Source organism: Eutrigla gurnardus (assembly GCF_963514095.1).
Source record: "Eutrigla gurnardus genome assembly, chromosome: 10".
NCBI classification, from domain to species: Eukaryota; Metazoa; Chordata; class Actinopteri; order Perciformes; family Triglidae; genus Eutrigla; species Eutrigla gurnardus.
The window spans coordinates 8,646,767-8,664,200 of NC_139924.1; the positions used below are offsets into that span (position 1 = coordinate 8,646,767).

The following is a 17,434-nucleotide window of genomic DNA, read 5'->3' on the forward strand; positions in this document are numbered from 1 at the left end:
CCTGCTGTCAGCATGCCAATTGCACGCTCCCTCAATGCTTGTGGCATCTGTGGCATTTTGCTGTGAGATAAAACTGCACATTTCAGAGTGGCCTTTTATTCTGGGCAGTATAAGGTACACCTGTGCACTAATTATGATGTCAGATCAGCATCTTGATGTGGCACACCTGTGAGGTGGGATGGATTATCTCAGCAAAGCAGAAGTGCTCACTATAACACATTTAGACAGATTTGTGAACAATGTTTGAGAGAAATGGTAATATTGTGTATCTGGAATGAATTTTAGATCTTTAAGTCCATCTCATGAAAAATGGGAGGAAAAACCAAAGTGTTGCGTTTATATTTTTGTTGAGTGTAGATATCTGACCATATGCCACTTATTTCTACTTATAGTTTTAATTTATCTCTACAATTTTCTACTTTTACCTCAATTTGTCTTTGCTTATGCATATAACCTGTTGTACATATCTTTTATCACCAGTAAACTTATTCATCTTTATATATTTTACTACAATGTTACACAGCTCTGTTCGCTCTACTGTAACAGATCCTTACTTATTGTATGCACTTCTTCTTTTCTTTATTTCACACTACCCCTTTTTGTATTGAGAAAGAGGGGGAAAGAGGGGTGAGAGAGGCTGACTCATTGACTCGGTGCTTGTTCACGCATATGAGAGTGTGTTGACGTGCCAGAGTCTGCTCACAAAAGACAATCCATTAACTGTCCGTTCCACCTCCCGCTATCCTTCTCTCCATCTTTTTCTCTCGTAGTTCTGGTCCAATGTGTCTTGTTCTCCTCGTGTCTCTCTCTTATCTCCCTCTCTCCTTACTCCCCCTCTTTTTCTGCATCTATTTCCACCTCTGGCCCTTCAGATGTTTTTTTCCTCCTCTGCTCCCCCTTCTCTCCTTTTCATCTACCTCTAGCTTGGTGTTGCCTATGGCGATATCAACCTGAATCTGTACATTTAGATCATCTTAGTATGTAGAATGTGACATCACAGTGTGTGCTGCTCAGACCTTGCTATAATAAGGCATAAAACATTTACATAACCTTGTGCAGTTTCATACAAACCCCAGTCATGCATAAAGACCAAATACATAAATATGCAGGAATCAGGTGGAAAAAGGGCAATTGTCAACGGCAAGTCACAAGGCTTCAGGACAGCAATCAGTTTGATCTGGATTTTCTAAAAATATGTATTCATATATAAAATCCTACTGAATTTTGATAAATATTTGAATTGCTTCAATCTTAGGACAAAAAAGAAACATGTAAAATCAATATAATTCACACAATATGAGTAAGAACTATCACAAATGTGTGCATTTGATTATTTGATTGTGATGAATAAAATGATATGTTCATGTCAAAGGGCAGAGATAATTTCACGTGCAATGTATATTTTTAAGGAAATAATCTAAAGTATATTCATGATTTTTTGGATGTTTTGAAACAAATATGTTATTTTTACAGTTTCAGCTCCCTCCTCTCTGTTCACTGCCCTGATATATCATATTAACATTGAAACAAGCAAACTTTATCTGAAAGAATTCTCAGCTACATGTGCAGAACTAGAAAATGTTACTTCTTTGTGGTGACTGTGCAGTCACCTTGAACAAGGGCTCGGTGTAAATGTATAACAATCCGCTACAAAGAGGTACGACTCCCACATGGTGACTAGCACACAACATACTTTGTCTTACAGTACGCTGTGTGTTTATCTGCTTTTATTTAAAAAAACAAAACATTTTACCTCCCTTTTTCTGCCTCTCTAAAATGCACTTGTTCCTGCTTCTTCTAGGCCTATTATTGCTTCTTTCTATTTATTCTGTTTTGACTGCTTCATCTTGCTTTCATCTTCCCTTTTCTTTTCTCTGTGATCATTGTTCCCTCTATCCATCCAGCTATATCTACAATGCTATTATTTCTTCATAATTTATTTCTTTTTTTGTTTTGCCCTCACTCTCTGTCTCCCATCTCTCACACCCTTCCCCTCTTTCCGTGTTGCTTTTCTTTCCTAACCACTTGCCCTCCCTTCATCCTTCGTTCGCCTCCTCTTTCACTGTGCTGCGATGCCAGAGATGCAGGCAGAAGGAGAGGAGAGTGCTGAATTAAACACAGACGCACAACTAGGCCAACACAACTGCCTCCGGGGATGTGTGTGCGTGTGTGTGTGTGTGTGTGTGAGAGAGAGAGAGAGAGAAAGAGAGAGAGAGTTTGTGACAGAGTAAGATGGACAATGAGAGAGACAGAGAAACATAGACCGACACTGAGAGTAATCTGGTGACACTAATATAATTACACCTACTGTACATGATTAAAAAAGCAGTTGTTGATTGGGCATGTCAACCTTCATTGTGTAACAGGAGAATGCAGTGAAACAGTTACAGAAAAACAAAATATGATAGTACCACCGCGCAACATTAATGGTAGCCATCTTGCAGTCCTGGAAGGTTTTGGTAGCTTTAACGTAGGGGCTATTTCAGGTTTACCTTAGTAGGCATTATTCCAGCTGGTGCTTGTCAACTAAATGTGCACCGTGCAATTGTTCAATGAATGGCAGGATGCAAGGCCCAGCCGTGCAATCTGCATTGCTGGTCATTTGCTTGTAACAAATTGACTTGTATTTACAAATTATCAGGGACATTCTCCTGATACTGAGTTGCTGAATTTATGTGCATTTTTGAGTGCTTGTTCCGTTTCCCAAACTCCCGTATGACACGAAGACAACTCCTGTGTTAGTGTGGCAGCGTGTGCCAATGTTGGACGTTCAATACGCAAGTGTGCTACAGCAATGTATAACAAATGTGCCTGCTACATTACTGAATGCATGTGCGTGTTTGTGTGAGTGTGTTTTCTGAATCAGTCAATCATTACTGACTGGATCACACCAAGTTGTGTTTCAAGGGATGGGTGTGTCCTGAACTTGGACCTTGTGGGTCGTAGGTTGCATATGTCTTTGCATGTGTATTTATGAGTATGTATGTCAGTGTTTCTGGGAAACAGACAGACAGAGTCAGAATGTGTGTCTCCCTGTTGGATGTTTCTGTGTTTGTGTGTAGGGAAATACTGTGTGTGTGTGTGGATGTAGACGGTATGTATTATGCAGACCTAGGAGAGCCTTGTGCTATAAATAAAACAGGGCTGCAGTGTGCTCTCTGGCGGAATAATCCATCTGACACTATGGTTAAAGAAAAAGAGAGAAGTAATTGAAGAGACGGAGAGAAGAGCATAGCGCGAGGGAGAGGGACAGGCAGGAATGAAACACAGGTGAAGAAAAAGACACCAAATAAAGGGAAGGAACGGAGCAGGAGCAATGGGAAGTTGTGCCCAGGGAGGAAGAGAAGAATGGCTTATCCACAGGGCTTCTAGTGGAAATAGTTAGCACAGTGAAACCGCTAAGAGTCATATTCGAAAGGGCAGCGATGTGCAATGCCTGTGTTAAGCTGTGTTGTCATCGTGTTTAAGTGCTTGTGTGCAAAATGTCAAGAAGGTAGTAGAAGCCGATTCTTATTCATCAACAATTGCATAATTTACTATGTTGGCAAGAATACTGCAGTTGTTGGTAAATCTGCAGTCTGGCTAGTGTTTATTCAAATTTCTTTTATTATGTTTTTCTGACAGAAATATACAAGTTTGCATCTTAATTGGTACCATAAGCTCTTCAAATTCTGAGACATTACTTAGGTATATGATCATAGGTTGTTTAAGGATGTTCTGTTTAGGTCAAACCAGCGATATTATGATGGTATTAGGATTGTCTCCTTAATAACTAGGTCAGCAGTTTACCCAGTTTATACAACCTTTTTCCATACAGGATAGCACACATTATACATTAGGCCTTGCAAAATGAAATCTACTATCAGCAAAATCAGGGTAATCTGCGGTTAGTGTAATCAGAATTGCTGTTGTATGTACAACATTGTGTGCTAGCAGATGGGATGAGTATGTGTGCAGGTATGTATGCACAGAAATGCATCTTAGTTCCCTATTTCTAAAGTGAAAGTCATGGCCATAATATGGTATGAATTAAAGAGTGGAAAAAATAATGACATATTTGATTAGACATCAATTTCCAGCATCAAAGAGAACAAGTGTCATTCTTAAATAACCCTCTACCATGGACATTCATCTAATCAGGATTGTCTCTTTCTCTTAGCCTTGACTTTCTTAATTGACCTCCTTTTTCCCATTTGATTGCTCTGCCAGGTTATGGAATTGAAGGGTCAGATGATCCACGTGCCCGAGTCCTGCTCCCTGATGTTTCTGGGTTCACCACGTGTTGATAAGTTGGAGGAGCTGATGGGCAGGGGCCTCCACCTGTCAGACATCCCCATCCATGATGCCACGCGGGACGTCATCCTGGTGGGGGAGCAGGCCAAGGCCCAGGATGGCCTGAAGAAGAGAATGGACAAACTTAAGGTAGTGTGGCAGAGTTCATTTAGGGTCTATTCATACTCACAGTGCAGGACACCAGCTTGTGTTATGGCACATGTTCTTGGAAAATGGTTTCGAGCTTTGATTACCACTGAGACTTATCTGCTATCAACAGGCCACAACATACATTAAATGTCTTTTGTTGCCGACAACAAGAAAGGAAGCAGGCCACTCTCGCCATGTGGTTGGGTTCTGCCCGGCGTCCTATTGTTGTTGTTGTTGTTGCATTCAAGTTATTAATAAACACAGACACAGACAAACCCAAATAAATCATTAATTGTCCATCATGGCTTCAAGGAAAAGGGTTACGTCGTCAGCAGAATGCCACTTCCTTCATCCTCCTCTAGTCTCTCTCTGGAGCTTGCCCTCTGGCTCATATGAGATAAGACCCGCCATCTTGACTTTTAGCAACCAATCAAAAGGACAAGTGATAACCTTGTAGTGGAAATACCAAAATATTCACTATTGATAAGTCTTGTTGTATTCCATTGTTGCGAGACAACTCATTGAAGCAAACATGTTTAATTCAATGCATATCTGCTGCACTGGCTGATTCATAATGGCTGGAAGGACGTTGCCTCCTGGGACTTGCTCTTATAATTTTCTTTCAAAGTACCCTTGAGCAAGTCACAGTCTTGACCCAATCCCATGCATCTGCTCACTGCAACCCTCTCTCTCACTTCAACTACTCCCCCCCAGGCCTCTGTTATAAATAGTTATATCTTAGTTGACTTGCCCGCTTGAGCAATAGTATAACACTGCATCAGACAGATTTGGCATTAAGAAGCTCGCCCACAGACACAATTACGCATATGCAGATACACTCAATCGAAAATAAATCAAATTAATACACAAATACATTTACATGCGCCAGCAGTTTTAATTTGGTGCAGCACTCCCACATCTCTGCGTCGTTGTCATCGGTGTCTTCTTCAAAGCACACAGAACAAAACCTCCTGATTTGGTGCTCTTCTCTCCTCTCCCAGGCCACATTGGAGCGCACCCACCAAGCGCTGGAGGAGGAAAAGAGGAGAACCGTGGACCTCCTTTACTCCATATTTCCGGGCGACGTGGCGCAGAAGCTGTGGCAGGGTCAGCCAGTGCCCGCTCGCAAATTTGATGACGTGACCATGCTGTTCTCGGACATCGTGGGTTTCACTGCTGTGTGTGCCCAGTGTACACCCATGCAGGTCATCTCCATGCTGAACGAGCTTTACACGCGCTTCGACTACCAGTGTGGCATTCTGGATGTTTATAAGGTCAGTATGTGATGTGGGAGAAATGGTGAAACATTGGGATATGTAATGGCTTTATTGTTTTTTTTTTGCACACCTGTGTGGAATGAGGTTATCCTAAAGGAGAAATTGTTCTCCAGGAAGTGCCAGTTCTCCAGGAATATCTGTGAACATATCTGTGTATTTGCTATCATGAATGGGTATGCTTGTGTTGTGGACTGTAACTGAATCATGTCCAGTATGTGGGAGATTAACAAATGTCAATATTGTCCATCTGACAGTGTGGCTTTGGGCCTAGTTACAGTCTTCACTTTAGTCTGCCATCTTTCCCTCTTGCCATCCTTACTTTCTATCGTCACATCGGTATTTCTCTTCATCTCGACTCTTTCCGCCTTTGCTCTTCTCCATTATCACCATCGCCATCATCTTTGCTGTCTATCTCATTAACTCAGTCCCTATGAAAGCAAAATATACTTGTCACTTTTTCCCATCAAGGACATGCTTTCCTCTGTGTTACCTCTCACAAATGTCATGTGTCAGATGCCTGGAGAAAGGGAAGAAGAGATACGGAGAGGAAGCCAGAGAAATTGGGTGTATGTAAGGGATGTTGTGTGTATAGCAGTCGAAGAGCGAGTGCGTATTTGTAAAAGAGAAGGCAGGAACAGGAGGACACGGTGGAGAGATTGAGGCGCACATATGTTGCCATTGTCATGGTTACCGTAGAAATGATTTAGCCGATGGCAGGCCTAAATGAAAGCAGTTTATCTCCTAGAATTATTTCCCCCCTCTTCTTCCTCCTCTTGTGCCATCTCTTTGTTTGCTTCCTGAGGACTGTGTCAACTCTCATGACACCTAGCTCACTCCTTCAGCTGAAAATATGGCAACATTTCCCTGAAAGCTGCACTTCTTGATTGCTTTGATCATTGCTTGATTTACAATTTGGCTTGGTAAGTAAGCATAGTAAGCCCAAACATGAACTAGGAATGAACTTGACTTAGAGGCTTAAATCTTAGTTTGCAAGCGTTGTTAAGGATATGGAATGAGGTCTTTTCAGCATATTGATTGCTTTTTGTATATGAGAAACACTAAAGGTGTGTTCACACCATTGTGAAGTCTTCAGTGTCGAGGTTCTCCTCCTGAAAAGGAGACAAAAAAGACTAGCGGTCTGTGGTCACCCAGAGCTCTACGATAGAACCTCACATTTGTAGAGACTGAAGGAAACTATGTGTTTGGGGTTATACCATTGTAGTAAACCAGCCAATGTGTGGCTTGTAATACATAGTGAGTACAGCCCCACACACACCGCTATTTAGCAGATGTAAATTAGCTCTAAGCTCACTCCGGTACCATACAATATGTCAAGCATTTATTTAGTATTCCTCAGGAGTCTTAATAAAAATAAAAATGAAATAGACCTACTTGTACTGACATTTAATTACATATAAACTATTGTAATTATTTTCAATGGTATTTGAGTGATCTTCAGGACGGATGCCATGGTGTCAAGAATGAATGGAAATGCTTTTTTTTTTTATGTTTGGGCCTCTCAGACTGGGTCAGAAGCAATGCAAAGTGCTATTAAGTGGTGATGTAGACGAGAGAGAGAGAGAGAGAGAGAGAGAGAGAGAGAGAGAGAGAGAGAGAGAGAGAGATGATTTAGGTCTTATATTACAAGAGGAATGAAGGAGTTTGTACAACTCAGTGGAGATGGTATGAGTGATTGAATGGCTACTTAGTTTCACACATCAGCACAGCCACACTTATTCATTTCCAGTTTCTGCCCCACCTCCTCCATTTCTCATACAGATTGAGACAATAGGCGACGCCTACTGTGTAGCCGGAGGACTTCACAAGAAGGTTGATAGTCACGCAAAGCCAATTGCACACATGGCTCTGAAGATGATGGAGCTTTCCGAGGAAGTGCTGACACCTGATGGGAAACCTATCAAGGTGAGTTGTAACACTGATCTTCTGGTAGCACATGGAAACTGGACCGCTTCCCTTCCTGTATTTTACATATTCATGTTTGCTCCCCAGATGGTTTTGTCCCAGTCCTTCCCACCCCCCATACTGGCTGTGCTGTAACACTAAACAGCCAAGATTATGTGGCTACATTTCTTATTTCTGTTTGTTTGCATTGTCTGTTTCACGTTTCCTCATTTGATACATCCATAACTTCATCATTTGTTGGCCATTAATCGTGTCGCTTTCTGTAAATGAGCTTTGTTGCTTTTGATTCCTGTATATTTTGGGTTCAGGATTCCCCCTGGGGGGAAAAAAAGGTAAAATATGTGTCCAACTGCTGATTATCAAACTCACTTAGGTCTAGTGTGTGAACTGCAGTTCTATGGTAAGTTTTAGTCAGAAATCAGCACCTGATTGTGACTCATTGCGCTGTTTGTCTCTACTCCCCTTGATTCCCCCCCTTCCAACATTGTGGCTTCGTAATTAACATACAATCAATCACCTGCTGAGCCGGATCACACAGATCCTGACACATGTTGTCCAATTGTGATTGGTTCAAAATACAAACAATGCTGTGTCACAGAGAATAGTTATGCATCTTTGTCGCTAATGGTTCAACCGAGTGTGCTTTCATGAAATGAGGCAAGAGACATGGCGCACCTTAATAGTGTGTTTGAGTTATGCTTATTCTCTCCCAGCCAGCTGCATGTGTCATTTGACTAAAAACTCCATAGAATCAGCAGGAGGTCTAAACAGCCTGCAGTGTGTGTGTATGAGTACGCGCGTGTGTGTGTGTGTGTGTGTGTGTGTGTTTGTCCCTCCCTTGGGGTCATTCCAATCAATCCAATTCAGTCCTTTACTACTGGGTAATACTGATTCCATCTATCCATTATCTGGAACCGCTTATCCTACTCAGAGTCACGGCGGGGCTGGAGCCGATCCCATCTGGCGTTGGGCGAAGGCATGGTAAACCATGGACGGCCTACCAGTCTATCACAGGGCCGACACATAAATACAGACAACCATTTATGCTCACATTTGAGGGCAATTAAGAGTCATCAATGAATGTAACTTGCATGTCTTTGGACTGTGGGAGGAAGCCGGACAACTGGGAGAAAACCAGCGCTGACTCGGGGAGGAAACTACACCACCGTGTCACCTTAATACAGAATCTTATCTGATAATTACATATACTGTTGATGAAATATGCATCTAACACACTAAAAAAAAGCTGTTGCTATCCAAAGTTTGCACATTTTGTTTCTCATGAACTACTTGATCAAAACGCTAAAGGCCCAAGGTTCAAAACTACACTGTTGCCCATGAAGTTGGAATACTTTGTTTTCAGACACAATCCTTCCTATTTAAATGCATTAGTAATCACTTTGACCAGCTGCAATCATTACATTATGTTAACCCGGGTGAAATTAATTCACACATACCATTTGTTTGGGGCTATAAAAGACAAGACATTTGCAAATTATTCCAACTTCATGGGCGACCCTGTATTAAGTAGATCAGTTCATTCATCTGATATGAATATTAATTTATCTGGGAGAAAGTAACTCCTGAAATTGACACAATAAAGAAAGAGAAAACACACACTTTCCATGCTTTCTGGTGTAACAGAGCGTTGCGTCTTTTCTTCTTTCTCATAAACGATCAATAGGCCGAGCGCTGACAGGCTTGCAGAGATTATACAAACCCACAACAGCCGAGTTTGATTTTTGGCTTGTTATCAATTTGCTCAAAGAATGAATGTTACTTAGCGACAGCTGATATCACCTACCGGCGGTGATATGTCATTCTGACCGGTCATAGCGAGGGTCAGTGCTGGCTGAAGATGACAATCTGCTTAATGAATATTTTGCACACTGATATTTGCCAGGAAACAAGTGAGGAGAGGCATAATGGACTCGTTACTGTCTGAGCTTAGCATATTATTCCAACCCAGGTGTCAGAACAGAATCCATCACTGGTGTAATCAAATACATTTTTACGCTTTCATTTTCACTCTGATTTGAAGGGAAAGGCTGCACTGTTTAGCCTGTATCTCTACTACAACTGCAGTAAAATGGCACATGCTCACTGTGAAAAAAAAAGGTTTGAAAGGTAGAACTGTACACTTTTCATCACAGTAGTAATGCTGATCCGCCTTCAGAATTTATATCCTGTGTCCATGTGGAATTGCTTTTGACAGTATTTAATGTACTTAAGGAGTTAGAGAAAGGCAAGCTGCTCTTACGCATAAAAAAGAGTATAAGTAGGGAGGGAAGGAAAGAGGAACAACTAAGGGAATATAGTTCAAACCTCTCACATTATTTCAGGATGAAAACAGAACACAGGTTATGATTTATTTATTTATATACCCAGTCAAGTCTCTGCCAACCATGTCAACCGTCACCCTTATGCCGTCTGGGTTTCCTTCCTAGTCATTCCTAGTCATTACCTACAGTACGTTGCATTTTATTTCTGGTTTATTTCAGGTCATCTAAAGGAACACAACCCACAAATGAAGCATAGCAGTGGAAAAAATATGTCATTGTTATCATGCTCTGTCTTTAATTTTCCATATCACAGGATAAGACAGGTGATATTCAATATATTTGTCTTTCCTTGGAATGTGTCGACATGAAGAAAAGTATATGACAGCAGCCTTTGTCAGGTGCCTCTCACTGTATTAACGACTCAACAAGAAGTTAAATACCTAAACTCCCCACTAGTCAGTTAGAACTGAAGAAGCCTCTTGGATGAGAAGCTAAACGTCTTCAAAAACCTAAAGCCAGTCTGGTTGCCAATAACAAAGCTCTTAAAGATGACCCTGACCTGGATGCCTGAGAATCTTCCCAGACAACGGCAGCCTTTCCTTTTAACATTACAACCGGAGAATGACACAGATACAAATGTGTGTGTCAGCTAAGACAGACCCTGAATAACAGATAGGACACTGTTCTGTGTGCTGCTGTGGTCCTAACATTGTCCATTTGTCTCAAAAAAGAAAGGCCTTGCCAAGAATTTTTGGCCTGCTCTCTTGCTCTTCCACTTTCACCCCATTTTCCTTTCCTCTTCCTCTCTTTTTATATCCATCCCCATCCTCTCTCGTTCCCTCACACTCTCTCCTCTGCTGCCTCGCTCTAAATCACTCCTTTTATTTTCCTCTCATCTTCCTTGCTTTCTCTTCTTCTCAGATTTTCTTCTTGTTCTACTTTTCGTTTTGCGCTCTCTGTCGTGCTCTCCTCTTTCTCATCCCTCCACGCCTCGTGCCGCTATAAAGGAGAGTTATAGAGATATTCAACACTTCAGCACAATAAACGCTGCTCAGTGAGTGCACTCAGCTCCAGCCAATGTTGCACTGTTATGCAAACTAGCGCGAGAGCTGTGAGAAAATGTTTAGTGAGAGAGAACCGGGAGAGTGATCCAGGGACACAGAGTGAAATATGCAAAAGTGAGGCGTCAAGAGAGAAACACGTATAGACACCAGAAACAAACAGCTTTGTTTTCATCGGTGAAATACTGCTTCAATTCCAGGACGGCAGCATGATCTTTTCGCATGTGCGTGCTTGTCTGTGTGAGTGGGTGTATGAGGAGGTGAGTGGGTGTGGATGTTAGGCATGCAGTGCTTATTGTCACTTCTGATATTGTGAAAGTGTGTTTATGTGGGCTTATCGCCACCAAATTTAGATTATACAGTAATGTCTGAGCACTTTGAATTCAGAAATGGTCAGGGACTTGTCATGCCACCAAAAAGTGCTGCTTCTTCCTGACCACTGCAGTTACAAGCAGTTTCAGTTACCGTAAATCCTAGGCCCGGACCTTTATTTACTCAAGCGCATCACGACCCAGGCCTTTATTGGAAGGAGGCCAGAATTAGAGACAGGCCCCTATTTCTATTTGAGCAAAACGGATTACCAGTAGAATGAATAAAAACAAGATTTTGTGTCTATTTGAACCTATAAAATACTTGGTTCATTTATTGAAAAAGTCTCCTCTTTGGCCCCGCAGCTTCCATATTACGGTAAGCAACGTTTAACGCTTGCCAGTATTGCACGCTTGGTGGGCTGCCACTAGGAGGATGATTGACAGGCGCTCTCCTTCATACAATCACGAGCACACTTCATGGCTGCACCTGATCGGACGATCGCTTTCACAGCTGTCCTGTCTGTTCCCGGATTTCAAACAGACCAACATGGCGGCTCGTCTGGAAACATGCTCGTTTTACAAAAATAGTTCCCCGAAATGTGTTTCTGAAAACATTTTATGCGAGAAAGCTATGCAGTTGCTGAATCTGTCTTTATTTTAGATCGACAACGGTCAGTTTAAAATATTTTCGAGAGCTTGCAGGAGGCGGCGGTGCCCCGTCTCTCGACACTCGCCGCGACGCAAAGGCATTGCAGGGCTTCTTACATATCGTAAATTCTATATAGACAATGGGAAGCGTGGAAATAACGCTGCCTGTGGACACTTGCCCCGGCCTCCATTAGAGACTGGCCATTATTTACCTCTGCCGACAGCAAGACCGGCCGGTAATAGAATACAGGCCAGTATTAGAGGATTTACGGTAACTGTAAAAGTTGAATCTACACCTTTTATTATAAACTTCCTGGATGTAGGATGTATTGCAGGACTGTTGACTGATTTGTTTTAGCTAAATATAATGTATAATGTAATAGCCTAATAAAATGAGTGTATAAGAAACAATGTTGACTCGATAACATCACTGTATTCCTCTGTCAGCTTGGCCAGACGCTACAATGTGATTGGTTGCCTGTGCTGATGCACCGTTTGCTCATTGGCTCGCTGAGGGCCATGTGCTGTAGATGCTGACTCATAGCGAAAAGGAGGGGAAGAGTGTGTGAGCGTTACTATGTCTGTGTTTTCAGACTAAGAAATAAAGGGGAGAGTGGGCGCTGGATGCAGATTTGTTTGTGTGTGTGTGTGTGTGTGTGTGTGTGTGTGAGTGGTTGTATCTTGTAGAGACAGGCAGACGGGTGCATGGCCATCTGTATGCAGTTTAGCTGAAAAACAGGTCACACTAGTGCACTATCAGCCCTTTCTCTCTCGCTTGTTCTATCACTTTCCTCATCTCTCCTCCTGTGCTGTCAAGGTTTCGCCATCTAATTATAAGTTTAGTTTTGCTCTCTCTCTCCCTCTCCCCATTGTCTCTCTTTCTGTCTTTCTGTCTGTCTGTGCTCTTTCTACCTCACTACCCCCATCGCCTGTTGTTGCCATGACTACCTTGCAGTGTGCTGACATGCACACAGTAGCGTTGGATACCTAGGTGATGAAACGCTCAAGTAGATCATACTGGGTTTGACTAGCTTGTGTGTGTGTGTGTGTGTGTGTGTGTGTGTGTGTGTGTGTGTGTGTGTGTAGTAACTTGTTGTTCCCAAATGGAGGAAATCAATAGTTGGTCGAGTGGCCATGAAGTGGTATGGTCAAATTGGAATGATGGCTAGATAGCTTTCACTCTGCCTCCAGCCATTTATAGATTCATACTTCAGCCAGATTATAATATGAGCAACATGTTGCTGCCCTATATCTGCTACCGAGAGGAGATGGACGCAATTACTTATTTGATTCATTTTCGTCTCTCACTCTTGCTATTTTAAGATTTTCATCAAATGTGCTGCCACAGGATATCAGATTAGATAATGACAGCTGCACTATTAGGGAAGTATGATTGCTACAGTACTATTTCCATTCAGCTGATCAAAGCGCACACGGCACAACATGGCCTCTGTGCTGCAGGATAGCACATGAATGCAGGGCCAGGTATATAATAGGTTAGTCATTTTAAATGTGTTTGCTCACATTCATCTCCCATTTGTTTTCCCTATTCATGAATCGTAATGTTTCTAAATATTTTGTGACTTTACTTTTATAAAGGCCAAAGGAAACCATCGAGTTGGAATCAGTGAGTTTGCATCATTGTGTCAGTGTCATAAGGGATTATTTGATCATTTAAAAAAATGCCTATTCATTTTTGTTGATCAGTTAATCAACAAATCTTTTCATCAAGTAGAAAAAGTAATATAGACACGCTTCCATTTTCAGGCCGCGTGTTGTCAAGGGATGTACAACGTGAAACACAATTGAACCTGTTTGTACTGTAAAATCCTGCTGGTTTTAAGGTTCTTGCTTCCTTCTTCCTGCCTTTCTTTCTTAGCTAAGGATAGGCATCCACACCGGCTCGGTGCTGGCAGGCGTCGTTGGGGTTAAAATGCCACGTTATTGCCTGTTTGGGAACAATGTGACACTGGCCAGCAAGTTTGAATCGGGGAGCCATCCGAGGTGTATCAATGTTAGTCCCACAACTTACCAGTAAGTAACGACACTGTACGTACACAGAGAAAGAAATGTAAGAAATGCTTCTTAATAGTACTTTGAGAAAGCTTCTCTTTTTCACTTCCCTTTAGGTTGCTGAAAGATGACCGTTCTTTTTCATTCGTCCCTCGCTCACGGCTGGAGCTCCCGGATAATTTCCCCAAAGAGATCCCAGGGACATGTTACTTCCTGGAGGCGGGGACCTCTCAAAGCCACGCCTCATTGACCAGCTCTCGCTCGGCTCCCCCGGCCTCTATGAGGAAAGTCTCCTACAGCATCGGGACCATGTTTCTCAGAGAAACGAGTTTGTAGCTCCCACACACAAACAAGGACATGCAGATATTCATTACGTGAGAGGCTGGATTTGAACAAGCAGGGGCTGGATCACACAGATCTTTGGATATGCAAATGTATTCTGTGAAAACTTGGATTCAGACCTGTGGGATGGCCGATACGAATGAAACTTGAAAAAAATGCTCTCATCGTATGTGAAAACGAACACCGTGCCCTTGTTTCCCCTGAGCAAGGGAGATTCAAAAGACTTGAGGATTAGCGACTCTGCTGATCTCACATGGACTCTTCCCCGAGGAAGTGTACTGATGGGGTCAGTTATCGGAGAAACCTTAATATAAAACATAGTGATCTAGCTTCCTCAGCTCCATACCTGGTTTCTAGTTCTCTCCAGTGGTCTTATCTCCCAAACGGTACCCTGACGTGGGACTAAAGGCAAAAAAATGCTTAGAGGAAAACCCGGAGAGAGAGATAATTTACATGACCAGTGTTGCACTCATTTGCAATTAAATTGCGCTAGCAGAACAAATCCACTTTACATTAACAAAGTGGATGCCGAGGAATGACATTTTGTGGACTTTTAGAAGATGCCAACATTCTCACAAATGTTTGCTGTGCGTCATGGCCTCCTGTAAAGGAAAGACCACTACTGAAGAACAATAGTGCTCCCCTTCTAACTGTCCCTAATTCATGTCATGTTTTAACAATCATACTTCTAACATCTGCTGCTCGTTGCATCCGTGGGGACAAGCCGGTCGGTGTGGAGAGAGATGAATGAGAAACAGGGGGATAGGTTTGAAAAGGGACAAATGCCAACAAGTACTATGTACACGTTTAGAACCTTTTTCTGTCTGTAACCCACAGCAAACTATAACCAACAACAATCCAGCCGTTTCATTGCAGGTAATTTGTTTAGGACTGAAAAATGATTCCCAGTTCAGTGCCTTTTTTTCCTGCTCAAACCAGTACACAAGATGGGTTCATTTTAAATATTTGAAAAGGGAAAGAAAAGAAGTGCTTCATTTATCTTGTGTTTCTACATGTTTTAAGACAATTGTATGATGCTTTATATATACTGGAGAGTGACAGATTCAAATGAAGGAATTAAATGTGCCAAAGGTTATAAGCCACGATGTTGCAAGTCACGGCAGGCGACTTCTTGACCAAGCCACCAGGGGTCCCGACTTGTTTTTATTTTGGTCATGAGTGACTGGCAAGATAAATCAAGCGCTTCTCAAATGCTTCAAATATTTCAAATTTAATTCATATGTTTGTTTTTTTGTCCAGATCAACCAATAATACACACAATATAGTACTAATAATATAGTACTATACTAGTTTGTACACATAGTCAAAGTATGCATGCTTGACACGGTCCACATACATAGTCTTTTTTTAATTGCATTTTTTTTAACACGTGGATATAAAAGTATACGCTAGCCCAATGCAAATGTAACCAACAGGAATTCAAATTCAAGTCAATTAGTTTGCTGGTAAACTGAGTAAGATTTACTCGGTGGAAATCTCAGGCCTTCCAAGCACTTCTGTGTAGCTCAGTGACCCGGACATGGGAAAATATGATGTTTTGTGGGAAGTGAAGGGCTGAAGTTGGATAATCTTTGGATATATTTGGATAAATATTTAACCTAAATCGCACTACATTGCTGCTATTATTCTCTTTGGTTGCTGACATCACATAGATGTGACATCAGTGAAGTAAATCCTACATCTAGTTTAGTTTCCGACTGAAACAGGCCCACCAAGACAAAACTACTTGCCGGAGAGTTTTGATGGTATATTATGTTTTTGATGTTGATAGAAATGTTCTATTATCAAGTTCAACCTCGCATCCTAACTCAAATGTGTTATTGATGAGAAAAGATGTTCTGAAATAATCTAGGTTGTTTAAATTTGAATGAGTGGTAATGCCTGTCCTTGCTTACCTTCTTGGTGTAAAGATTGTTTTTTTTTTTTCTTCTCAAATGTACAACATAACTTAATTACTAAACTGTTGATAGCTGCTCCAGCACCAGGTTTTAATTCACTTTTAAATCACAAACCTTCCACAAATGGGAAGGGAATCGCACGATGCAATTTCACTACATCTTGCCAAATGACATACTGGTTGCCGAACCTCTGAAAGATCAAATAAAATGTGCCAATTCAATTCTGAGACAACACCAGCACGTGCTACTCTCTAATCTCTAATCTCTCTGCTGCGTACGTTGGCTTGTTAAAGGGCAGGACCAGCATATTTTGACAGCCAAAAACTTTGTCAACTCACTGGCCTTGGCAGGGATTCAACAGGAACATATGCTGGCTTTAATATGTAAAGCACAGCTTGTAGGAAACCATCCGAAGGGTAATTAACTTTGGACACAAAAACTAATGCCCATCTGGCAGAAAGATTCACCCAGTAAAGGGCAATGTGCCCTCTAACTGAGACTGACACCAGCATAACAAAGCAATGTGCCATTTACCAAGAAAGGATGGGAGGAGGGGAAAAAATAGAAAATTCAAAAAGATTTCCTTTCGACCTGTCGGTGTTTGAATCTCAAACTGTTTACAAGGACTTGAACAAGTACTTTGATCAAAGGTTGTTTATTGTCATCAATAATTCTCCTGCAGATTCTCTGACAGCATCAGAAGCTCAAAACGCTTGAACATTTACAGCATTTTCTGTAAAAGCCTCGATGATTTCTGGCAATGAAAATAGACATGTTTGACATGTCAGGGCCTTTTCCATATCTATTGTAATCAAAAATAACTATATTCTATTTTCAAAATAGAAGTTTCCCATTGCTTAAAATGTACTATGCAGTACGGACAACAATGACATCTTAAATTTGATATCCAATCCTTCAAAGACTGGGGAGCATAGTTTTGCCTAAAAATATCCACAATGAAATGTGTATTACCTCTGAATTAGGTTTGTTTAGTGGGTCAGCCTTGTAATATTAAACCTAGAAAATGTATTAGTGTACATTGATTGAAAGACAAGACGCAACTCAAAATTGAAGTCAGTAGATACATTTCTACTTTTGCTACAACTGAAAAAACAGCATAGATTTGTAGTGTCACATTTTATTGCTTTGTGGCAGCAAAGCCGAAACAGTTCCTAAGACCACAAGGTCATTAACATTCATGTTATTATAGAGAACCAGAATCTGCAACACCTACCT

At 41.5% G+C, this 17,434-nt stretch overlaps 1 protein-coding gene across 1 annotated transcript in view; it reads left to right on the forward strand.

Annotated features, from left to right (window-relative positions):
* Positions 1 to 17,020, forward strand: part of gucy1a2 (guanylate cyclase 1, soluble, alpha 2) — a gene marked incomplete at its 5' end in the record, with an annotated part of 33,659 nt that extends 16,639 nt beyond the window's left edge. The window contains 5 exons of the mRNA XM_084019156.1: positions 4,210 to 4,422; positions 5,424 to 5,696; positions 7,479 to 7,622; positions 13,804 to 13,958; positions 14,054 to 17,020. Coding sequence (XP_083875282.1) covers positions 4,210 to 4,422; positions 5,424 to 5,696; positions 7,479 to 7,622; positions 13,804 to 13,958; positions 14,054 to 14,273 — 1,005 coding nt within the window. The 3' untranslated portion in view covers positions 14,274 to 17,020. The remainder of the gene's footprint in view (positions 1 to 4,209; positions 4,423 to 5,423; positions 5,697 to 7,478; positions 7,623 to 13,803; positions 13,959 to 14,053) is intronic.
* Positions 17,021 to 17,434: the final 414 nt, after the last annotated feature.